The sequence below is a fragment of the Meriones unguiculatus genome, chromosome 1 (assembly GCF_030254825.1).
Source record: "Meriones unguiculatus strain TT.TT164.6M chromosome 1, Bangor_MerUng_6.1, whole genome shotgun sequence".
In the NCBI taxonomy this organism is placed as follows: Eukaryota; Metazoa; Chordata; class Mammalia; order Rodentia; family Muridae; genus Meriones; species Meriones unguiculatus.
This window is the reverse complement of record NC_083349.1, coordinates 83,760,775-83,784,166: the sequence shown is the minus strand read 5'-3', so window position 1 is coordinate 83,784,166 and position 23,392 is coordinate 83,760,775. Positions and strand designations below refer to the sequence as shown.

The window sequence follows — 23,392 nt, the reverse complement described above, 5'->3', positions numbered from 1 at the left end:
TAGTTCTCCTAGTTTTCCACAAAGCAACATCTTCTAAAACTCTAACAAGATGTTGACAGTATCTCACACAACACAGGACATTTGATAACCCACAGAGCCCTTCAAGTTGGCCTTTTGTAGCCATGTCTACTTCTCTCCCTCACCCTTTCTATTTTTTATTATGTTTTTATTTTTAAACTTATTTCATCTGATACATAAAAATGTACAATTATCCTTTGCTACAGACATGAGTGCCACAGTGTTTAGATAAAGTCCTCAATACATGTCTCTTTTTTAAATATATTTTATTAACTACAGTTTATTTACTTTGTATCACTCCTGTAGCTCCCTCCCCATTCCCAACCCCACCCTCCCTCCTTCTTTCCCACCCATGCCCCTCCCACAGTCCAATGATAGAGGAGGTCCCCCTTCCCGCTGATCCTAGTCTATCAGGTCTCATCAGAAGTGGCTGCATTGTCTTCTTCTGTGGCCTGGTAATGCTGCTCCCCCCTCAGGGGAAGGTGATTAAAGAGCAGGCCAATCAGTTCCTGGCAGAGACAGTCCCTGTCTCCATACTTGAACACTACATCTCTCTTTTTTTTATTATTGTAAAAACTTCAGATCTTTTCTTGTACTCTTCAAGAAGGCATAAAACATGTCTGACAACACAGTTGCCTGTTACAGCAGCTCACCAGAACTTTTTGCTTCTAGCTAACTAGCTGGTCACCCTTCCCATTGCTCTTTCTCCTCGACCCACCCAACCTACAGAAATCACATATTTTTGCTCTCAACTTCTGTGAGTAGAAGGACTGATTCTTTTATTAAATAATTTATTTAATTTTGTTTTATATACATTGGTGTAAAGGTATCAGACAAATCCCCTGGAACTGGAATTACAGACAGTTGCAAACTGCTTTGTGGGTGCTGAGAACTGAACCTGGGTCCTCTGGAAGAAAAGCCAGTGCTCTTGATAGCTGAGCTATCTCTTCAGCAGTGAAGGACTGATTCTTAGAATTTATAATATGTTATCAAACCATATGTATTTTTAAGAGCTTTACAAAATACACAGTAAAGTTTGAGAGCTATGGGAGTAAAGCACAGATTGAAAACTTGAAAAGTGGCCATTGTCACCTTGATCACCATAGGACTTGGTTTTTGTATTCATGAGGGCTAGGTTTATATATGTGAATGTCCACATGCATGTGCTTAAACACAAAAGATGAGTGCATAAGTGTATTTATTCTTTCTCCCAGCACTTGTCCCCCCATGCTTCCTGAGTGCCAGACACTATTTGAAGCTTTATCTTTCTCTTGGTTCTATTCAAGTAAAAACTGATGATAAATTGGCTAGATATGTCCGAGACCACACAGAGAAGGATGACTGCCAAAGAAAAGAGTAAGACAAAGCAGAGCGGGGGATATTGGAGAGTGTTTTTAATCTTTGATAGAGGGGCATGAAGAAGAGTTTGTGGAGTGGTGTTATCCAAGTAAAGACTTAAAAATGTAATGAAAAGAACTGCATGGAATCCAAAAGAGAAGAGGCTATGGAAAGCAAAAGGCTGTGGCAAAGGTACTGATGAAGGACCATGCTTGGCACTCAGAGAACAGGGTGGAGAAGAAAGACAAAGAAAGAAAGAAAGAAAGAAAGAAAGAAAGAAAGAAAGAAAGAAAGAAGGGAGGGAGGGAGGGAGGGAGGGAGGGAGGGAGGGAGGGAGGGAGGGAGGGAGGGAGGGAAGAAAGAAAAGAAAGAAAGAAAGAAAGAAAGAAAGAAAGAAAGAAAGAAAGAAAGAAAGAAAGAAAGAAAGAAAGAAAGAAAGAAAGAAAAGGAAATGGAGAGGGAGGTCACTAATAAAAAGCAACTGGATGTAGACAGGCCTCCTGGACCACTTCTCTTAGTCAGATTTAAACTCTTGGAGACTCCTGAACAGACTCAAAATCTGTACTAACAGATTGTCAAAGGATGGCTACAATGATGGCTGAGAACAAACTGAAGGGTTCAAAAACTGAAGCACTTTCATCTGATAATTGTAGCCATTGGCCCCTAAAGGCCATCATATGAACAAGCTTGTCCCATTCAACAAGCCAGCCAGTTTTTTTTTGGTTTAGGATAATTCTGTAGGTAACTTGCTCATTCTTTTTATTATTTTCAATATTCTGTAGACAACCTGAGTCTTCTTGAATTATAAACCAAATAACTAGCAACACTTTCCTCAGATTCTTCCCTAATCATGATGTTTCTTCCATTCTTGAACTGGAAGCCTGAGAATCAAGAACGTGTTTAGGCATTTCATCACACTCAGAGTTCACACATATGCTCACCAGATGACCCAGATGAACAGAATTAAAGTCTGACTCCTTAATTTATTTAATCTTACAATTCTAACTTGCCCACCCAGCCAGTTTCTATCTAAACACATATATTTTCTGTGAAGCAGTAATATGAGTGATCCACTCATTTAAAACCTTATGATTGAGCACATGTGTTTTTGATGCTGTTACAGACTTCTTGGAATATTATTACAGAGACTATGTGCTTCTAAATACTGTAAAATTACTTATTTAATTTAGTGTCTTACATTTTATTCTGCAACCATGGCCAGTAGATTGTGGTCATCTGGCTACTTGGCTAGACTGGGCAGTCTGAGGTAGCCTCACTTGTGTATATGAACACTGGAGTTGGCTGTCAACTAAGCTGATCTTCCTAGGGGGTGTCTCACCCTAAGGCACTTTCTGTACATATCTGTCATGAAACAGCACAAGATGAAAGCCTTCTTGTTGGGGACTTCTGTTCTATTAGCACATAAAAAGTGCTCGAGTCTCTAGCTTCTGACTGCTACAAATAAGGCTGCTACAAACATGGTTGAGCAAATGTCCTTACACAAGCTTCTTGCAGAAGGCTGTCTATTGTAATATGTATGCACTTTCACAAGGGTCTGTTGTTAGGAAAACTCAGAAGTCCATCCTAGATAAAGACCTGCTGAGAACATTACAGAAGTGTATACATACAAAGTAAGGAAGAGGCCCATATGAAAAAGATCCTTACTGTTGGCTCAAAGGAGAAAGATAAGGCTGAGTAAGAGAGTTAATGAATACTACTAAAAGCATAGAGGAAGTCTTATTTCACATGAGGTAGTAAGAAAGAAAGTGTCTAAGAGGTGACATTTTGGCAGAGTCCTGCAGGAAGCTAGAGGGAGAATGAGGAAGTCAGAATTCATAGAGAATGCACTAGTGCAAATAGTGAGGAACTGAAGGACAGCAGTGGGCTGGCAGGGATCGTGGTAAGTGGGCATGAGGAACACTGGAAGGTAAGGCCTGACTGGGAACTTTCAAAGGCAAAGGCTCTGACTTTCACTCTGAGATTAAAACTATATGGAGCGTTTGAGGGGAGGAGTAGCATCCCCTGGTGTAAATTCATTAACAAGATCACTGTGCACAAAAAGAGGCTGCAAAATGCTGAGGGTCAAGGAACAAACAGTCTGGACCCTACCAAAGCATTTCTAGATGACAGTGATGCTGGCCTGCATTGCTAGAGTCCAGGTGGATGTTGAAAGTAGAACAGATGTGGTGGTAGATTGTATTTGAAGGTGGTGTCAAACAACCTAGATGTCCCTCAGCGGAGGAATGAATACAGAAAGTGTGGTGCATTTACACAGTGGAATACTACTCAGCTATTAAAAACAAGGAAATCATGAAATCTGCAGGAAAATGATGGGATCTAGAAAAGATCATCCTGAGTGAGGTATCCCAGAAGCAGAAAGACAAAAATGATATATACTCACTTCTAAGTGGATATTAGCCATAATATATAAGATAAACATACTAAAATCTATATACCTAAAGAAGGTAAACAGCAAGGAGGACCTTAGGGAAAATGCTTAATCTTCATTCAGAAAGGCAAACAGGATAGACCACGGTATCAAAGGAGGTACTGAGACTCATAGCCAGACTTTGGGCAGAGTGCTGGAATCCTTATGAAAGAAGAGGGAGATAGAAAGGCCTGGAGAGGTCAGGAACTCCACAAGGAAAACAACATAGCCAAAATACTTGGGCCCAGGGGGCCTGCAGAGACCAATATTCCAACTAAAGACCATGCATGGAGGGGACCTAGACCTCTGTTTAAAGGAAGCCCATTGGCTGCTCAGTTTCCAAGTGGGTTCCCTAATAAGGAGTACAGGGGCTGTCTCTGACATGAACTCAATGGCAGGCTCTCTAGTCACCTTCCCCTGGGGGGTGCAGTCTTGCCATGCCACAGAGGAAGATGATGCAGCCAGCCTTGATGAGACCTGATAAGCTAGAGTCAGCTAGAAGGGGAGGAAGACCTCCCCTATCAGACTAGGGAAAGGACATATAGTGAGAAGAAGGAGGGTGGGTGGGACTGGGAGGAGATAAGGGAGTGGGCTGCAGTGGGGATACAAAGTGAATAAATTATAATAAATAAATAAAAATAAAAGAAAATAAAAAGAATAACTATCAGCATTTTCAGACTCAGTGATCTCAAAGCTTTTGCTCTTTACTAAGTTATTCCTTCTGAGAGATAAGGAGACCAAAGTTGGAGGAAGCAATGTAATGATAGAGATGGGAAGAGAAAAGACAATGTGATGGGTCTGTGAGCCAAGGAATGTAGATAGCTTCTTGGGGCTAGAATATTAAGACAATTTCTCAGAGCGTCCAGATGGAGCTCATTGGCTCTACCAGCAAGATTCACTTCATATGAAATGGTACACTAGACACACATTGTTAGAATTCATCAAATATGTGGTAACCAGTCAGTGTCTGCTGATAAGTGCTTTCCAGGTCTTTGTAAATGACACCTTTCACAGGTCACCAGTATGATTCACTATTAAAGCTAAGACATTTCTACAGAAGAAATGGGGTCCCATTAATAATCATACTGAGGTAGGCATGAAAACTAGGTCTGCCCATGGCTAATAGGAATACATGGCCCACTCCTCAGCTCTTCTTACTAGCTTTGAATAGACACATTTTTCTCCCTGAATAAACATTTCTACTAAAATAAGACTTACTATTTTGTCTTTTAATTTAGCTGATGACCAACGTATAGGAAACATGTTTTAAAAATTAAAGGCCTGTGACCTCTACACAAAGGTAGCCCATGGCAGTTCAGTATCCAAGTAGGTTCCATAGTAATGGGATCAGGGACTGTCTCTGACAGAAACTGATTGGCCTGCTCTTTGATCATCTCCCCCAGAAGAAGACAGTGCAGCCACTCCTGATGAGACCTGATAGACTTGGATCAGAGGGAAGGGGAGGAGGACCTCCCGTATCAGTAGACTGGGAGAGGGACACTGGTGAGGAAGAGGAAGGGTAGGATTGAGAGGAGAGAAGAGAATGGAGGGAGGTACAGGGGGGGATACTAAGTGAATAAACTGTAATTAATAAAAATAAAAACAATTTAAAAAATTAAAGGTTTCTGCATCTTTTAACAGTGTCCTTGGAGACTTTAATTTTTTTATTCAGTGTCCATCATTATAAAGAGCCTCAAAATAAATCTCCATGAAAAATGAATCCTGGAAAAATCACTGCTGAGTTTTTCTCCAACTCTGAATATTAAGCTTGGGGCCTTGGTCATTGAAACAAGTGCTCTACCACTGAGCCCTATACTCAGCCCTCTTTTTACTTTTAGAAATGTGCTTTTATTTTTATTAATGGATATATATGCACTCACTGCACACGTTTACTCCAGAGCCTAGATGGGGCAATAGATTCCTGGCACTAGAGGCACAGGTGGTTGTGAGCTGTCCTTGCATTCTGGGATCCAAACTCTGATCCACTGGAGGAGCACCAAGTGCTCTTAACCTCTGACCCACTCTCCATGCCCTTTTCTGTAGTCTTACTGAGACAAGGTCTCACTAAGTTTCCCAAACTGATCTTGAACTTGCAATCCTTTTTTTTTTCAGCCTCCTAAGTAGCTCCATTACAAACACATGAGGACCCAGCAGCAGCTATTCCAAAGAGCTAGACACTTGCTTTCTTTTCCAAGATAATGAAAGCTCAGTAGAGTATCATTCTATCTTCCCACTTATATCAGCAGCCACAGCTAGAGCAACAGTGTCCTCAAGATGCCAATGGAGTCCTGGCTAATGTTCCCCGGTTGCACCTTTCCCCAGGCAATATTTATTGAGCTTCTCATACATGCTGTTATTCAACTGGGGGTGTAACACAGATACACACAGCTTTGCCCTGTCTCCTCTAGGCTCTTGAGCATTTCCTGACTCTTCTAATGTTGCCATAGGAACTTTATTTGTAGGAGACCTTGGGTTTTTACAGGAGCAAAAGAAGAATAAAGTACAATAGGTCCTTAGATAGGACTGTGGTGTGTTCATCATGAAAGGGTTGGGAATGAGTCATGAACTTACTTAGTGAACCAAGAGCCCTCTTGGAGCCTTTCAAGAAGTTTCAGATCCACTATGTGCTTTTGGAAGTAAAGAAGGAAAACACTTAAAAAATAATTTTTCAAAGCTACATTTCAAATCTTTACCAGTCTTAGTAAAAGTATTTGGACAATAAAGCATATGGAGATGTTATCACAAACAAGAAGTGCTCACATGCTGTCTATTTTCCTCCAGAAAGGAAATTCATGGCTTTGGACTGTGTTGCTTCTTGAGTATAAATTAGTCTATTGTTTTCAAGACAAGAAAAATATGATTATTATGATGGTTATGCACAGTTGTCTGCATCTGGAATTAATTAAAACCCAAATGTTTGGGAACACCTGTGAGGTCTTTTTCTTAATTGAATCATTTGATGTGGGAAGACTCATTCTAATATGGACTTTTGAAGAAGGAAGATCCATCTTTAATCTGAACCATACCTTTGTACATAAAGGATATGAAAGAAGGAAGCTCTCTTTGCGTGCTTTCTCTCACCCTTGCTAGCAAGTCCATTCATTCACTGGCATTAGATCCTACTTCTTCAGGATTCTGCTGTATCCTGAAGACCAGCTGAGATATCCAGCCTAATGGACTAAACAACTGGATTCTTAGACCTTTTATTCATAGGCAGCTATTGTCGAGTTAGCTGAATCACAATTTATTAGATTATATGAATCTAATAAATTCATATATATTATATATTCTATTATATCTATTATATATATAATTCCCTTTGTATATTTATATATATGCATGTTTATATGCACACAAGTGTGTGTATGAGAGAGAAAGAGAGAAAGATAGAGAGATTCATTTTATATCAGTTCTATTCCTCTAGAGAACTGGGACTAATAAAATTGTATTTTTTTTTAAATAAAATGACCTGTCTGGCTATAAGAAAATGAACTCAACTTTCAGCTGTAAGGTTAGAAACATTTAAAGACCTTGATAGAGGCTTTCCAATCAAGAGCAGGGCAAGAGAAGTTGACCAGAAAGCATTGGTGCTTCCTGGCACACCCACACACACAACCATGCCTTTTTTTTTTTTTTTCCTTCAAAGTGCCTGATGTTAAAGGAAGTGGGTCAATGAGAGGAAGTGCTTCTCTCATTGAGAATTTAGTTCTAACCTTTGAACCCAGAAAAGAAGGAGAGTTGGTAGGGATAAATAGAGACTGGCAGGGTAATGGGGTATGAGAGGATTGAGAAATATAGAGGGAAAATAAAAAGCTACTGTATGGGACATTTCTATCTGCATAAAGAAATGAATAGGAAGCCAGTGACATGAAGTACTGGGTCAATGTATGAACGGGGGGAATCAAAATGTTACAGTGGTATCTTGAGTCCCATGACTTTCATCAGCTATGTTGCTACATCAGTAATAAAACTGGTGGAAGACACGAATGTGACATGTAAGCTCCCTTTAAGCCCATTTATCAAATACCCTAGATATTTCAAATATCAGAAAGAATAGAGTCTTATTTTGTGTAATTAAAATATATCTTTGACTCATTATGGTTGTCATAGTGACTTTTATGGAGCTATCATATGTCTTAATATATTTAAGGGCTATTAATGGAGTTTGATTAGTACAAGAGGAGAATTCACTGAAACCCAAAGTGCTTCAAATGTGACTGTGGAAATGGAACAAGGATTGTCCCACAGCTGAATACCTATGAGGACACACACTGAGTGGCAGGTATGGGCTTCAGGAAGCTGTCATTCTGCCCCGTCTCCGGCACAATAGGGCATAAACTGCAATAGGTAGCTACAATTCTAGTGCTAGTGTAACATTCCCAAGGCTGCTCATTTCCCCAGGCTTCCGGGAGCCAGAGTTTCTGGCTCCGCTACAGATGATTGTTGCTACCCAGAACACGAGATTAGAAATTATTTGCTTTTTAGAATTTTCTTTGGGTTTATCACCTAACAAAACAGTGTTGCCACCATCATCTGTGAAACATTAAGAGTCAGAAAGTGGTGCTGGGGCTGACTGCCTCATGTCAGCACAGACTCTATCTTCTTTGAAGATTAAAGATTGAAGATTAAAGATTGAAGATTACCGCAAAGAATTAAGATGCACCTTTCTTTTCACTTTATTTGGGGATTTCAGTGTCACTTTAAATAAAAACCAAAGATATGTTGAGAAAGGTGAGAAAATGGACATAATTTCTCTATGCTACAGGAAATTTAAGTTTTAAAACAAAAATGAAGCTAATTAAAGAGATAAAAGGAAAAGCTGTGGATTATGGGTACATATATATTTTTTAAAGAATACACACATCATCCTTGGTTTATATTGTAAAGCAAGCAATTTAGAACATTCAATATGTATTTTCAGCAGCTTTCTCCTCTTTAATTTTGCATTGCCACCAAAGGATGCTAATGGCTGCCAAATTGCTTTTGGCCGGGTTAACACTTAAGAGAAAGAAAATGAATAAAGCAGAAAAGAAGTGTTGCAGGTTGTGATTGCAGCATATGATAGTGTGAACCCCACCCCTGAGCAGATGGTAAGACCTGAGAATTGCAGCTGAGAGGTCACGGGAAGCATTCTTCTGCTTTGGTTGTGTACATTACATGGTAATGAGTTTCCATGGCTCCTAATAGCCACAAGCTTATTAAGGGAGCATTGAGGATTACAGATCATATCCTAACTTACCCTTGAGCTATTTACGCCTTCCTCTGGATGTCCAAGTTTATTTCGATCAGAGTTGGTCATCTTAGCAACCAAATGCTTTGTCTCAGGAAGTAGGCATTTTGCTATGCTCTGTAAATAAGTGACAGAATATCTTGATCCATGCACTTCTCATGGAGGCTAGTCCATGGATCATGGCTTTTCTCCCTGTCACTAGCAGTGATCAGCTTTCCCCACCTACACTCAGCTGCTCATGCTAATAAATCTAGATGAGTGTGTTGACATATTCCTGATGCCAGCAGGTCATTGCAGTCCCTTTGTGTAGGGTGATGTCCCAACTCCTTCCCTGGATGCCAAAGCTTAGATGACTCCATAACTGGAAAAAGGGTAGTGTGTTGTATAGTGGATGGTTTGTTTTCTTGCTTCTTTATAGAAAACATACGGCAATGTTTATGTATGAGTAGAAAACAATAGCATACTGCTATCAAGTTAGGAACAGCTAATAAAATCATACATGAATAGAAATCAAGTGTCTTTCTACCTTGCCAGGATTCTAGTTTGCTGATATCTGTACACATCCTGTTTTATTTGGCTTGAAGAGAAGTTTTATCGTTTTAGACTTTCATTCCTAATTGGAAGGAAATTGTCTAGCAAGATGTTTTAATTTGTGTTTTCACTCCTCCCTATCCTTAATTAAATTATTTTGTTAGCAGGAATAATAAATTCTAACTGAGTAGACTTTGTATTATGATCATATAAAAATTAAAATTTATTCATTTTTAATGGCATTCTTTGTATTTCTAACTTAAAAGTAAAGACATGTGACTGGGAAATTACAAGTGGCCATCTGGAGATGGGACATCAAACAATGAAAGGCAAAACTGGAGTATGCTCATACCACACACTTTTCTCTCTGGCTAGGTAACTTTTTAAAAATTATTTACAGTTTTTTCACTTTGTATCCCAGTTGTAGCCTCCTCCTTCATCTCCTCTTGGTTACACTCTCCTTCCTTCTTCCTCCTTTATCCCTCTTCCCTAGACCACTGAGAAGGGAAGTCCTCCTCTCCTACTGTCTAACCCTAGCCTATCAGATCCCATGAGGACTGCTTGGATCCTCTTCCTCTGTAGGCAGGCTAGGTCGCCCACCAGAGAGAAGTGATCAAAGAGCAGGCAACTGAGTTCATATCGGAGGTTGTTTGTTCTCCCCTTACTAGGGAATCCACATGGAGACTGAGCTGTCTATGCCTTACATCTGAGGGGGGGTCTAGATCCTCCATATGTATGGTCTTTGGTTGATGCATCAGTCTCTGCAGTCCCCCCTGGGCCCTGCTATTTTTGGCTTTGTTGGTCTCCTGTCACCTCCAGGTTCTTTTTTATTCCCCTTCTTCCATAAGACTCCCTGTGCTCTGTCCAAAGTTTGACTGAGTCTCTGCATCCACTTTGATCCCCTGCTGGGTGGAGTCTTTCAGAGGAGATCTGTGGTAGGCTCCAGTACTGTTCCCTCTCTTCTACAACCTCTGGTGTCTCTTCTGTTTTTCCTTCTGAATGAGGATTGATCATCTTCCCTAAGGTTCCCCTTGTTGTTTAGCTTTGTTAGGTCTGTAGATTTTAGTATGTTTATCCTATGTAATATGACTAATATCTACTTTCATAAGTGAGTGTACACCATGCATGTCTCTCTGCTGCTGTGATACCTCACTCAGGATGATCTTTTCTAGTTCCATCCATTTGCTTGCAAATTTCATGATTTCCTTGTTTTTAATAGCTAAGTAGTATTCCATTGTGTAAATGTACCACAATTTCTGTATCTGTTCTTTGATTGAGAGACATCTAGGTTGTTTCCAGATTCTGACTATTACGAATAAAGGTGCTATGAACATAGTTGAACAAATGTCCTTGTTCTATGGTTGAGCATCTTTCAGATAACTTTGAGGAAGTTTGGTAACCTAACTCAGCCTCCGTGATTGTATGTACTTTTATAAAAACTATACTAGCTTATCTTAGCAGCCCATGGGATGAGCTGTAAAGCATTTCACACAATGCCTGGCTTGGGAAAGTGCTGCAGACCCACTGCCTGCCATTATAATCAGCAAACAGGATGCTTTACCCAGACACTATCCTTGAAAATCTGAGATTCTCAGTGCTAAAAAGAGAAAAAAAAAAAAAGTAAAACCAGTGACGCTGCTGTTTATCAAATGTTTCTTCTGTCTGAGCCCTAACTACAGTGTCTCCAAACTCTATAAGCTGGGAATGGTTATCATCCCGATTTCATTAAAGAGTAAACTAAGAGTTTACATCAAATGCCAAAGGCACTCAGCTAAAGATTGGTAAGCAGGGATCTAGTTCAGACTGTATAATTCCTAAGCTCTTCATCACTTCTGCTCACAACTTGTGGAACCACTGGAAACCCATGTCTTATATGATATTTACATCATATTTTGAGTGCCAGTCAATATACAATTTCATTGCACACTGGAATTCCAAATTTCCAAGTTCCTGCCTCTGGGATTTTCCCTTCTTTTGCAATTCAAGAAGCAGAAAACACTTAACAGATGTGTTAGAAGCCACAGGTAGTTTCATGCAACCAGTCTTACTTCGGTTTAAAAGAGGCTATAAGTACACACTCAAACTTAAAGGCATTTGTCACATCCTACAGAGAGGAAAGGGAAGATCCAGGAGGTAGTCATTTTGCTTGGCAGTCAGGAGTGACAGTTGTTGTACAGGGATAAAATATAATGATTCCAAGGTCACATCCACCTCACCAGGTGTCTGTTTAGTGTCAGATGAGACCACTAAAATGCCAACCAGTTCCACTTTTAACCTAAGCAGTGCATAGCTAAGAGCACTTCACCTGCCATTCTTGTTGGAAACATAGGATCTGCCTGCAATTTGGGCAATTCTGTTTTCATTTACAAGATATATTGTAGTTTTGCTTTTCTCTTTTTTGAAGTGTTTGGGGTAGAGGTAGAACCGAGAAAAAGATTAAGACTGCCAAATTACATCTCCATCTGCTGACCTTGTACCAATATACAATTAGATGATCCCTTAACATAGGGCATAAATGTAAATACTAAATAAATAATAAATTAAATAATAAATAAATGCACAAATAAGAAATACTAATGGCTGCATATTAGTATTTCAAATGATGGTACCATAAGGCAGTAGCTATAGCTGAGAGCAAAGATAGCTGCATTTATTATAAGTACCTTGCAACTTTCCCTGAAAATTAGGTGAAGACACAACTATGAGTAGAATCTTGCTTTATTAACCTTATCTTAATTTTTTTTATTACTTAGTTGAGAATTTTGTGCAGTGTGTTTTGATCATATTCACCTATCCCCCAACTCTTCTCAGTTCCATTGCTCACAACTTGTCTTTTGTTTTCTCCATCAAGAGCAATTTGTGCTGCCCATATAGCCTTGACTGTGTAGCCTTCCACTGGAGCATGGGCACCTTACCAGGGGCTGTACCATCACAGAAAACGGAATGTTTTTCTTCCAGCAGCTAAAGATTGCCAACCACTCCAGGGCTAGGGGTAGAACTTGGTGCCCAATCTCTTATATATGCTGAACTTTTGTCTGATTTGGGCTTGCACAGGTCTTATGCTGTCACAACTGCTGTGTGTTCATATATACTATTGCCATGCTATATCCAAAAGACACTGTTTCTTTGCTCTCACCCACTACCTCTAGATTTTATAGTTTTTCTGCCTCTTCTTTGGTAATTACCCCTGAATTTTGGAAGGATGAGGATTTAATTTAGGACTGAGAATCCTGCAATTTTTTTTTTTTTTTTTAATTTTCTGCCCCTGGCCTGTTACTGTTCTGATTAGTCACTGTCTAGTGCAAATTGAAGCCTCTATGTTGAGAGGTAAAAGATATATTAATCTATGGGTATAACAATAAGTCATTAAAAGTTAGTCTAGCTATTACAAAAAAACATGTGTGGAGAGGACCTAGACCCCCTGCTTGGATGTAGCCAATTGGCAGCTCAGTTTTCATGTGGATTCCCAAGGGAAGCAGGTGTTGCCTCTGTCATAAACTCAATTGCCTGCTCTTTGATCACTTGCCTCTGGTGATGTGGCCACAGAGGAAGAGGGATCCAGGCAGTCCTGATGAGACTTGATAAGCTATGGGCAGATGGCAGAGGAGGAGAATTCTCCCTCAGTGGACTAGTAGAAAGGGATCGGAGAGGAAGAAAACGGGAAGGTGGGACTGGGAGGAGGTGAGGGAGGGGGCTTCAATTGGGATATATAATAAATAAATTGTGAAAAAAAATAAAATTAAAATTTTAGTCTAAGGGTCTGGAATGATGGTTCAGTGCTTAAGAGCACTAGCAGCTCTTCCAGAGGACCTGGGTTCAATTCACAGCAGCTCACAACTGTCTGCAACTCCAGTTTGAGGAAACCTGACACCCTCACATAGGCATACATGCAAGGCAAAACACCAATGCACATAAAATATTTTTAAAAACTTTAGTCTAATACTATGTCTGTTTAGCAGAATGATAGTACCAGTTTCTCCCCTAGTAGCTACGACTTGTCTGGCGAAGGATTTGTGCTTGATAATGGCACTAAGCATAGGTTTCATCTTTTGAAGAAGGACTTAAACCGGAAAGAGGCTGTTGCTCTCATGGCATTGTGCCGCTGTTGCACCTGTGGGCCTCTCTTACTAGAGCAGCTGTTATTTAGCTCACAGGGAACATAGTTAGGTGAGAGGGATGATTACTTTTCTCCTCCTGCAGAGTACATAGCACATTCTACTACTATAGTAGTGCCTTAAGGAGACTGATTCAAAGCTATTGTTGCTAGTAATAATAATCGTGCAGTTTTATTCCCTCTGTTATATTTTCTGTAACTATCTAAGTCAACTCTTGGGTTTGGCAGACCTCAGGATAGCAAATTATACATCTCAGAACCATCAGAAAATACACAGAGTAGATATTGATCAGAGCAGAGCAATATTATTTTGACAACAATCTGTGGGAAGGTGAATTATTTGATAGCAGAGAAACAGCAGATGGGAATTGAGCATTTATCTCTTTTTAAATTTTATTTAGGCAAATGTTTCCAAGTACAGTCTGGTGATGGAGTCTGACTCGGGGACCTTCTTACCCTCTGGGCTACAGTTCACCGGCAGTGACAAGGCCAGGGCTATCATGAAGGAGGTCATGAATCTGCTGCAGCCCCTCAATGTCACCAAGGTCTTTAGTGGCGGAGAAGGAACTGATATTAACTTCTGGATCCAAGCTGGAGTGCCTGGTAAGACAAAAAAATGAAGGTGGTGTTCCTGTGTGTCTCGCCAATTCACAATAAAATCTGTATTTAGATGTCACAGAGGCTACTGGCAGTAACCTGGCATGGACTCACCAGGGTGCACTCTCATGGTTTTCATGATTTGGATAATGGTGCTTACTTTGCATTTGCTTACCCTCTGCCCTTTACTCTCTGATTTTGATTTCTTTTTACAGATAGATGATGGTGATCTCACAACCAAATTTTGAGAAATAAAACACAGTCACTGCTACCAATACCCTTCTATTCTAGCCTTCTACCACGGTCCCTTCACTTACTCTAATATTGCTATATGTATATATATATATATATATATATATATATATATATATATATAACATATATACTCTAATATATGTATATGCCTGAACTTTTACAATGAGAGATTCATTCTTCGAAGGGGGGATTCTTTCTTATGATTGTGTTTGTCCTTGACACTTCTGTTAAAAGGTTGAACACAGGGCTGACAAGATGGTTCAGGGGAAAAAGTCACCTACCATCAAGACTTAGTACATGAGTTTAATCCTCAGGACTCACTTGGTGGAAGGTTGGTTACTATCATAAGCTGTGCTCTGACTCCAACATGAGCACTGTGGCACATGCAAGCCTTCCACACAAATAACAGAAATTGGCCATAGACTGACTTGCCCTGATTGGTGACTCGTGTTGTGAATCTCCCAAAGAGAAGTGTTAAGTACTTGGGGACAGGGATGAAATTACAAAGTGCAAATATACCTGAGAGTTTATAGGAGAAGAATTCAAAAACATAATTTTTGCTGCTTCACAAATTTGCCCAAGACCCATCATCAAAAAGTTATCAGTTTCTTTATGAACCTACATCGTGCATCCAATACCATTACAGCCATAGTCAAAAGGACTACCCACATGTCCATCTGCAAATTGTTCTGCATTTGCGTGTTACGTAAGCCTAGCCTTTGAGCTCGTTAACGTTACTGTTTCCAGAACTCTCACGTGTCATAGGTTCAAAAATAGGCTCTCTGGGTTTACCTCTGCTACCTTGCTTTCTGCTCTAAAAGGAGATTTCAACAACAGCTGTACAGATTCAAATTTTAAAGAAAACTCATCTTGAGATATTGTGAGTTTTAATGGCATATTTTAGGTTTGGATATTTAAACCAGTATCAATAGCTAAAAATTAGAAGGCCTTTCCTTTATTGTAATGGAAGACTCAAATTCTGTCCATTTGTGCTATGTATATGTAAACAAAAACATAAAATCCATATTTCCATTTTAAATGGTGCATAATGCCTGGACATTTCTAAAACATTACACATATGATCTGTGGCTGTCTAAGCACAGGAAGAAAGCTGTGCTAGGGGTAGAGAATCAGTTGATAGACCTTTCCATTTTCTCAGTGAGCCTTTAACTGAAAACCACCAACTCAGCTACTGTGAGGAAAATGCTAGTGGATCAGAGTAAATCAGACTGAAGAGTGGCCAGGAGTGGCCAAAGGGGTCCGAGGGAGGAACTAGAATCTACAGCACAATTGAGACAAAAAAATTTACGCCAACACCCATCAAAACCACTTTGTTTTGCTATGTTTGATCATGAGAGTTCCTCACCTTATTCCTTCACATGTTTGTTCCAGAGAAATTTATCTATATGAAATGAGCAGGTGGATTAATTACCTTTGTATAATGCAGTGAGGTACCATCCCTCTTGGCCTCAGCAAAGTCAGGTATTTTTCTCACATAACAGAGTGGAATGAGAAATTTGAGCCCATTTTCGTTACAGAATTAGTAAACTACACTTTTTTGAGCTTCCACCATTCATGAGGCTCCCAGTCAAGCTTCTTTTAAAACGCTGTCTTTAATCTGAGACCCTCCTTTGGAAGCTGGTACAATTACCCTATTTTAAAGATGGGGAAATAGACTCAGAGAGATTAAACGGCTTGCAGAAGCCAAAGTCACCCTGAGATCAGGCCATTTTGTTATCAAAGCTGGTGGCCTTTTTCTTCACATCATGTAGTAGCATAGAGGAGTCTGGAATGCTGAGATGGTCTTCCCAGACTCGGGCAGTGTCTAAAATGTTTACCTTATTCAGATTTTGTTTATGCAAAGGATTTCAGCCCATTGCTGCTCGGAATAATTTATTACTGGGAGAAAGGAGTTTGTTATTGTAAATAACTGCTTATTTCTCCTCACATTCCTTGTTATCCTCCTCTCTCCTTCAGGTCAGCAGGTTTTCTATATAGTCAGTGATTCATTTTGGATGACTATAAATGTTTCCCTTGATTCTTTGCTCTTTCCTTTACAGTACTATGAGATAGAAATACAGTGTTGATATCTGTCCTTGCTACCATGAAGTCATCTTTAAAACAAGTATTGTTACTTGTGTGTGTGTGAATGTGTGTGCATGTATTCATGTACATGTGTGCATGTGTGCATGATACATGGTACACTTGTGTACATGTGTGCATGATACATGGTACACTTGTGTACATGTGTGCATGATACATGGTACACTTGTGTACATGTGTGCATGATACATGGTACACTTGTGTACATGTGTGCATGATACATGGTACACTTGTGTACATGTGTGCATGATACATGGTACACTTGTGTACATGTGTGCATGATACATGGTACACTTGTGTACATGTGTGCATGATACATGGTACACTTGTGTACATGTGTGCATGATACATGGTACACTTGTGTGCATGTATGAGTATATATGTGTGTGTGTGTGTGTGTGTGTGTGTGTGTGTGTGAATTTACCAAAGCACACATCTGAAGATTAGAAGACAACTTGATAGGAAATAGTCCTCTCCTTCCATCATGTAAGGACCAGAGACTGAATTCAGGTCATGAGACTTAGCAGTGGGTGAGTCACTACTGAGTCACCTTCCAGTCCTAAACCACCATTTTTTAAAAGCTACCTTTTATTGTTTCCATTTTGTGTTATTCCTGGAAGAAACAGTGGGACTGCTCATGCTGTGACACTTGGCAAAGTGAGAAGTTCCAGAACTTCAGCAAAAGACAGCTGTCAAAATTGATCTGAAGGAAAATGGAAGTCTATGCTGTGTCTATTTCATGTATAGTATGTATTTCTACTTCGTTGGCACCTGATAACCACCCACCCTAATAATAGGATTCCAGAACTATTTAAATGATGCTTTGCATTACATTGTGTTCAAGCTCTACTTTGTTCTTTTTCTCTTGTTTTTTTCTATTGAGCCAATATTGGTCCCTTACTGTGCTCTACACCTGTTAAATATCCATAATCTGATGTGGCAACTTGATGACTGAGCCTCTCTCTCATGTATGCTCAATAGAGAAAATAGGTATTGAGAACAAAGATTTAATTAAAATTAAATATGATTTTCACTAATTGTTGAAGAAAAATAGGTCAGTTTGTGAAAATGACATCTTTGCAAGAGGAGAAAGTCCTTTGCTGAGCAGGTTGAAATCTTTAATGGATAATAATCCAACTGACAATAAGCTAGCAACAAAAGAGGTTTTAGATAGAAAAAGAGTGTCCTGGGTACACTTTTCCAATCAAGCTCTTTCCTGAGAGAGATCTCAATCCCCAGCCAGTCCCCTGCCTCCTCTAACAACGCCACTCTTTCCTCACTTTCAGTACAGTCTGATAATACAATAACCTCTAAATCAGTTTCTTTTAGTACCAGATAGACTTTGGAAATTGAGTGGTTGCTTTGGGTAACGTGACAACACTTTTTTTTTGTCTGATTCTTTTTAAATGCCTTTAAAAACAGAAACACGCACACTGTTGAAAACTTAGATGCCTTCTCAGTGTGGCCTCAGAGAATGTGTCTCCTCTTACTCCATATCTCTCAGTAAGTTTATTCTTCTGGTACAGGATCTAAGATGCAACCTTTTTCTATTGTGTTTTCTTAATGTAGTGTTCTGGATAGAATTACAGGCCTTGAATGTGTGTTCTGCTTCACAGCTTCTAACTATGTATGGTTTTTCTTTTTAACTTTCTAACTAGATATGGTTTTTCTTTCTAAAGTTTGCCCATTTGTCACTCTGCATCCTGACTAGTCATGTGCTGTTTGACACCAAGGAGTCAGAGATGAGTATAGACAAGATCTATGCCCTTGAACACTACAGTCTAGTTAGTGAGTCTTGGCCAGCACATCTGTAAAGGTACACAGAGATTTGGGAGTCTCTAGCATGTGTTTTTCCTCATCTGTCCCCTCCCTTACACACTGATATCACAGTCCCGAACCTCCCACACAATCCAGACCATGCCAACACATAGTATGAACATTGTTCACTATGAATTGCTCGTAGATCCATAAGCCTCTTCCTCCGCTCCTCCTCTCAACATAGACACTGTCTCACTAGAACTCACTCATTTCCAGGCATCCTTGACCATAGTGACCTGTATTCCAAATTCCCAGCCCCCTAATCTGCTCACTCCATTGTAAACTGTCTAGTTGGAAATCTACCTAACTATTGGGGAGTTTTATCTTGAAAATAAAACAGAAGATCCAAGTCAGAGGGCAGTAAGGGCATTTTTACAAAAAAAAAAAAAAAACCAGCATAAGGGCTTAGAGAGAGCTTGCTTGTGCTTATTTGTTTTTGCTACCTTTGCAGCACTGGAGATGAAACCCAGGGCCTTGCACAGGCAATACAAGTGCGTCACCATTGAGCTGTGTCCCCAGCCCAACCACATCAAGTCTCTTAGTCCTTTACATATTACACCCTCCCCTCCTTGGCATGCTGAAGTTGTTCAAAGTAGCATATTTTACACATTGATCGGTCATGGAAGAAAGAATCTCTATAATTGATACCCCTTTTCAAAATGAGGAACTCTTTCAATAATTAATAAAACAGGTTTCCTTCTGTCTCACTGATGAAAAATTGTGACTCCTGTCTTTGGCTAAATTGTGTCACACTAATGAAGCATAGTAGAACTACCAAGATTGGAGAATATTGATCATATATCACTTCCATGCATAAGTGGTACCCTTTTTGGTATCCACTGCAAAGCATTGTTTCATGATATATAAGAAAAAAATTTTAAGAAGATGAAGATACCCATTGAGTAAAGACTTAAAAGCAGTTGTGGTGTCTGAGCATGTCCTCCTTATATAATGTCCATCGGTGTGTCTCCAGTATCCAGCTGTTATACATAACTAAAGTGTCTACTTAGCCTGGAAGGTAAATCCGTTCATGTTCTACTCCATCTTGTGTGTTGCTCCTCCATGGTTTTCTCTGTGTCTCCTAGTTGTCCAGTCAAAATGGAATTCCTGGAAGAGCCTTCTGTTTCTGCACTTCTGTGTGTCTGGCCCTTTCCTACTCCCTTATCAACAGCTAATTCTGTGGTTTGGCTCCTTATTTCTCTCCTTTACAAGCTTTCTCTCATCTCCCACAGGGTGGGCAATTGTCATTGGAGCATGCTCACCAAACCAAGCTCACCTCTCCTTGTGGCACTTGAGAATTTCCATGCCTGAGAAGAAGTACTTCCCCCTCTCTAAAGTGTTCATAAGTCAAATGTTGAGTAAACAAGCTCAAGCTTTATGGGAATAATATCAAATAAAATACTATTGAGAAAAGCTTATTAACTATAATGTGCTACCTCTCTCAGTGACAATATAGCTCCATTGCATGGGCTTCTTTCTTTATACATTGCATTTCTTTAAATAATGTATATGTTAGTTTCTTTTCTATTTGTCCATATTCCACTGAGATATAAAATTGCATATTACTCAGGATTTTGCATGTTATCAGTCTTCGTTATTTCTGTCCAGTGTCTCACACCAACAGAAGTAAAGTGTCCTATTATTTTCGAGTTTTATTTTATTTTATTAATTTTTACAATTTATTAATTGTATATCCCAATTTTAGCTCCTCCCTTATTTTCCCTTCCCAGCCCCCTCCCTAGCCCACTGAAAGGGGGGAGTCCTTCTCCTTAACTATCTGACCCTAGCCGATCAAGTCTCATCGGGACTGCCTGTATCCTCTTCCTCTGTGGGCTGGTGAGGTTATCCCGCCAGGGAGAAATGATCAAAGAGCAGGCAACTGAGTTCATGTCAGAGACAGGGCCTGCTTCCCTTGCTAGGGCGCCCTCATGAAGACTGAGCTGGCTATGGGCTACAGCTGAGCAAAGAGTCTAGGACCTCTCCATGCATGGTCCTTGGTTGATGCATCAGTCTCTGCAGGCCCTTCTGGGCCCAGACTTTTTGGCTTTGTTGGTCTCCTTGTGAAGTTCCTGTTCTCTTCGCATCTTCCTCCCTCACTTCTTCCATAAGACTCTTCGTGCTCTGCCCAAAGTTTGGCTGTGAGTTTCTGCATCTGCTTTGATCCCCTGATGGGTGGAGTCTTTCAGAGGACATCTATGGCAGGCTCCCATTCTGTTCCGTCTCTTCCACTGCTTCTGGTGTCTATACACCATACAACAAGGCCATTTGCTCAGCTATGTTCATAGCAGCTTTATTTGTAATAGCCAGAACTTGGAAGCAACCTGATGTCCCTCAACCGAAGAGTGGATACAGAAATTGTGCTGCATTTACACAATGGAACATTACTCAGCCATTAAAAATAAGGAAATCATGAAATTTGCAGGTAAATGGATGGCACTAGAAAATATTATCTTTGAGAAGCAGAAAGACATGCATGGCATATACTCACTTATAAGTGGATACTCCCCATATAATGTAGGATAACCATACTAAAATCTACAGACCTAAAGAAGCTGAACAACAAGGAGAATCCTAGTGAGGATGCTTAAATCTCATTCAGAAACATTCTATTTTTGACATTTCCAAATGTATTTCTTCTGAAATGCTCTAAGAAAGAAGTCAACAAGGACACAACGAGGTATGCTCATGAAAAATAGGTTTAAGGTTGACTCTCTGGATCTAAGATACATTTTTTTCTCATCACCAGATGAAATATAGCAACCCAGGAGTTCTGTGTCATCCACTGTCCCTAAATAGTAGATGTTGCTCCTATGGTGAGATCACTCTGTCCAGTGATATTCAAAGAAGTCAGTGGTCTGAGCTGAGGAGTTCTTAGCGCTATGAGAACATTAGAAGGGAGCTCTCTGTTTTGTGGCAGGAGTTCTGAGTACCCTGTGTAAAAAGTTGTGGAATTGTTATTCAGTAAGCATGTCTTAAGAATTTATCAAAAGCTGAGAACTGAGTAGACCCCAAAGATAGAAAGCCAGATCTGTTCTCTTGAAGACTGAACTAAAGGAGTGACAGTGGGAATAAATAGGCTGCAAAAAAAAAAAAAAAAAAAAAAAAAAAAACAAACAAACAAACAAAAAAAACAGCTAAACATAGGCTGGATACAAAATTAACTCAAAAAACTCAGTAGCACTCCTGTATACAAAAGACAAAAGGGCTGAGAAAGAAATTAGGGAAACAACACCCTTCACAATAGCCACAAATGACATAAAGTACCTTGGTGTAACCCTAACCAAGCAAGTCAAAGACTTGTATGAAAAAAATTTCAAGTCTCTGAAGAAAGAATTAGAAGAAGATATGAGAAGATGGAAAGATCTCCCATGCTCATGGCTTGGCAGGATTAACATAGTAAAAATGGCCATCTTACCAAAAGCAATCTACAGATTTAATGCAATTCCCATCAAATTGCCAACACAATTCTTTACAGACCTGGAAAGAAAAATTCTCAACTTTGTATGGAATAACAAGAAACCCAGAATTGCTAAAACAATCCTCTACAATAAAAGCTCTTCTGGAGGTATCTCCATCCCTGATCTCAAGCTGTACTATAGAGCAACAGTTATAAAAACTGCACAGTACTGGCATAGAAACAGAATGGTGGATCAATGGAACCAAACAGAAGACACAGAAATAAACCCACACACTTACAGACACCTGATTTTTGACAAAGATGCCAAAACCATACAATGGAAAAAAGATAGCATCTTCAACAAACGGTGCTGGTCCAACTGAATGTCTACATGTAGAAAATTGCAAATAGATCCATACTTATCACCCTGCACAAAACTGAAGTCCACGTGGATCAAAGACCTCAACATAAAACCAGACACATTAAATCTGCTAGAAAAAAAAGTGGGGAATACCCTAGAACTCATTGGTACAGGAGAATACTTCCTGAACAGAACATCAACAGCACAGGCTCTAAGAGCAACAATCAATAAATGGGACCTCATGAAACTGAAGAGCTTCTGCATAGCAAAGGACACTGTCATCAAAACAAAGCAACTGCCTACAGATTGGGAAAGAATCATCACCAACCCTTTATCTGACAGAAGACTCATATCCAGTATATATAAAGAACTAAAGAAGCTGAAAAGCAGCAAACCAAGTAACCCACTTAAAAATGGGGAACAGAGCTAAACAGAGAACTCTCTGTAGAGGAATATCGAATGGCAGAGAAGCATTTAAAGAAATGCTCAACCTCATTAGCCATTAGGGAAATGCAAATCAAAACAACCCTGAGATTTCACCTTACACCCATGAGAATGGTCAAGATGAAAAACTCAAGGGACAACACCTGCTGGAGAGGTTGTGGAGAAAGGGGAACCCTTCTCCACTGCTGGTGGGAATGTAAACTTGTACAACCACTCTGGAAATCAATCTGGCACTTTCTCAGACAACTAGGAATAGCGCTTCCTCAAGATTCAGCCATACCACTCCTAGGTACATATCCAAAAGAGGCTCAAGTACACAAAAAGGACATTTGCTCAACCATGTTTGTAGCAGCTTTATTTGTAATAGTCAGAAGCTGGAAACAGCCCAGATGCCCCTCAACTGAAGAATGGATGCAGAAATTGTGGTACGTCTATACAATGGAGTATTACTCAGCAATGAAAAATAAGGAAATCATGAAACTTGAAGGTAAATGGTGGGACCTGGAAAGGATCATCCTGAGTGAACTGTCCCAGAAGCAAAAAGACACACACGGTATATACTCACTCATATAAACATACAACATAGGATAAACCCACTAAAATCTGTACATCTAAACAAACTAAACAAAAGAGAGGACCCTAACTAAAACGATCAATCCCCATCCTGAAAGGCAAAGAGGATGGACATCAGAAGAAGAAGAAAACAGGAAACAACCCAGGAACCTGCTACAGAGGGCCTCTGAAAGCCAGAAGAAGGA

General features: G+C 39.8%; 1 protein-coding gene across 6 annotated transcripts in view; it reads left to right on the top strand.

Moving 5' to 3' along the window:
* The window catches only part of Cpq (carboxypeptidase Q), a 568,473-nt gene that overhangs the window by 462,555 nt on the left and 82,526 nt on the right, over nucleotides 1-23,392 (top strand). For 5 of the 6 annotated variants that reach the window (XM_060393012.1, XM_060393022.1, XM_060393030.1 and 2 more), the window contains one exon: nucleotides 14,061-14,262. In XM_060393012.1, the coding sequence (XP_060248995.1) occupies nucleotides 14,061-14,262 (202 nt within the window). Of the gene's footprint in view, nucleotides 1-14,060; nucleotides 14,263-17,234; nucleotides 20,005-23,392 lie in introns of those variants that run through there. The other variant, XM_060393033.1, reaches the window with a different exon arrangement.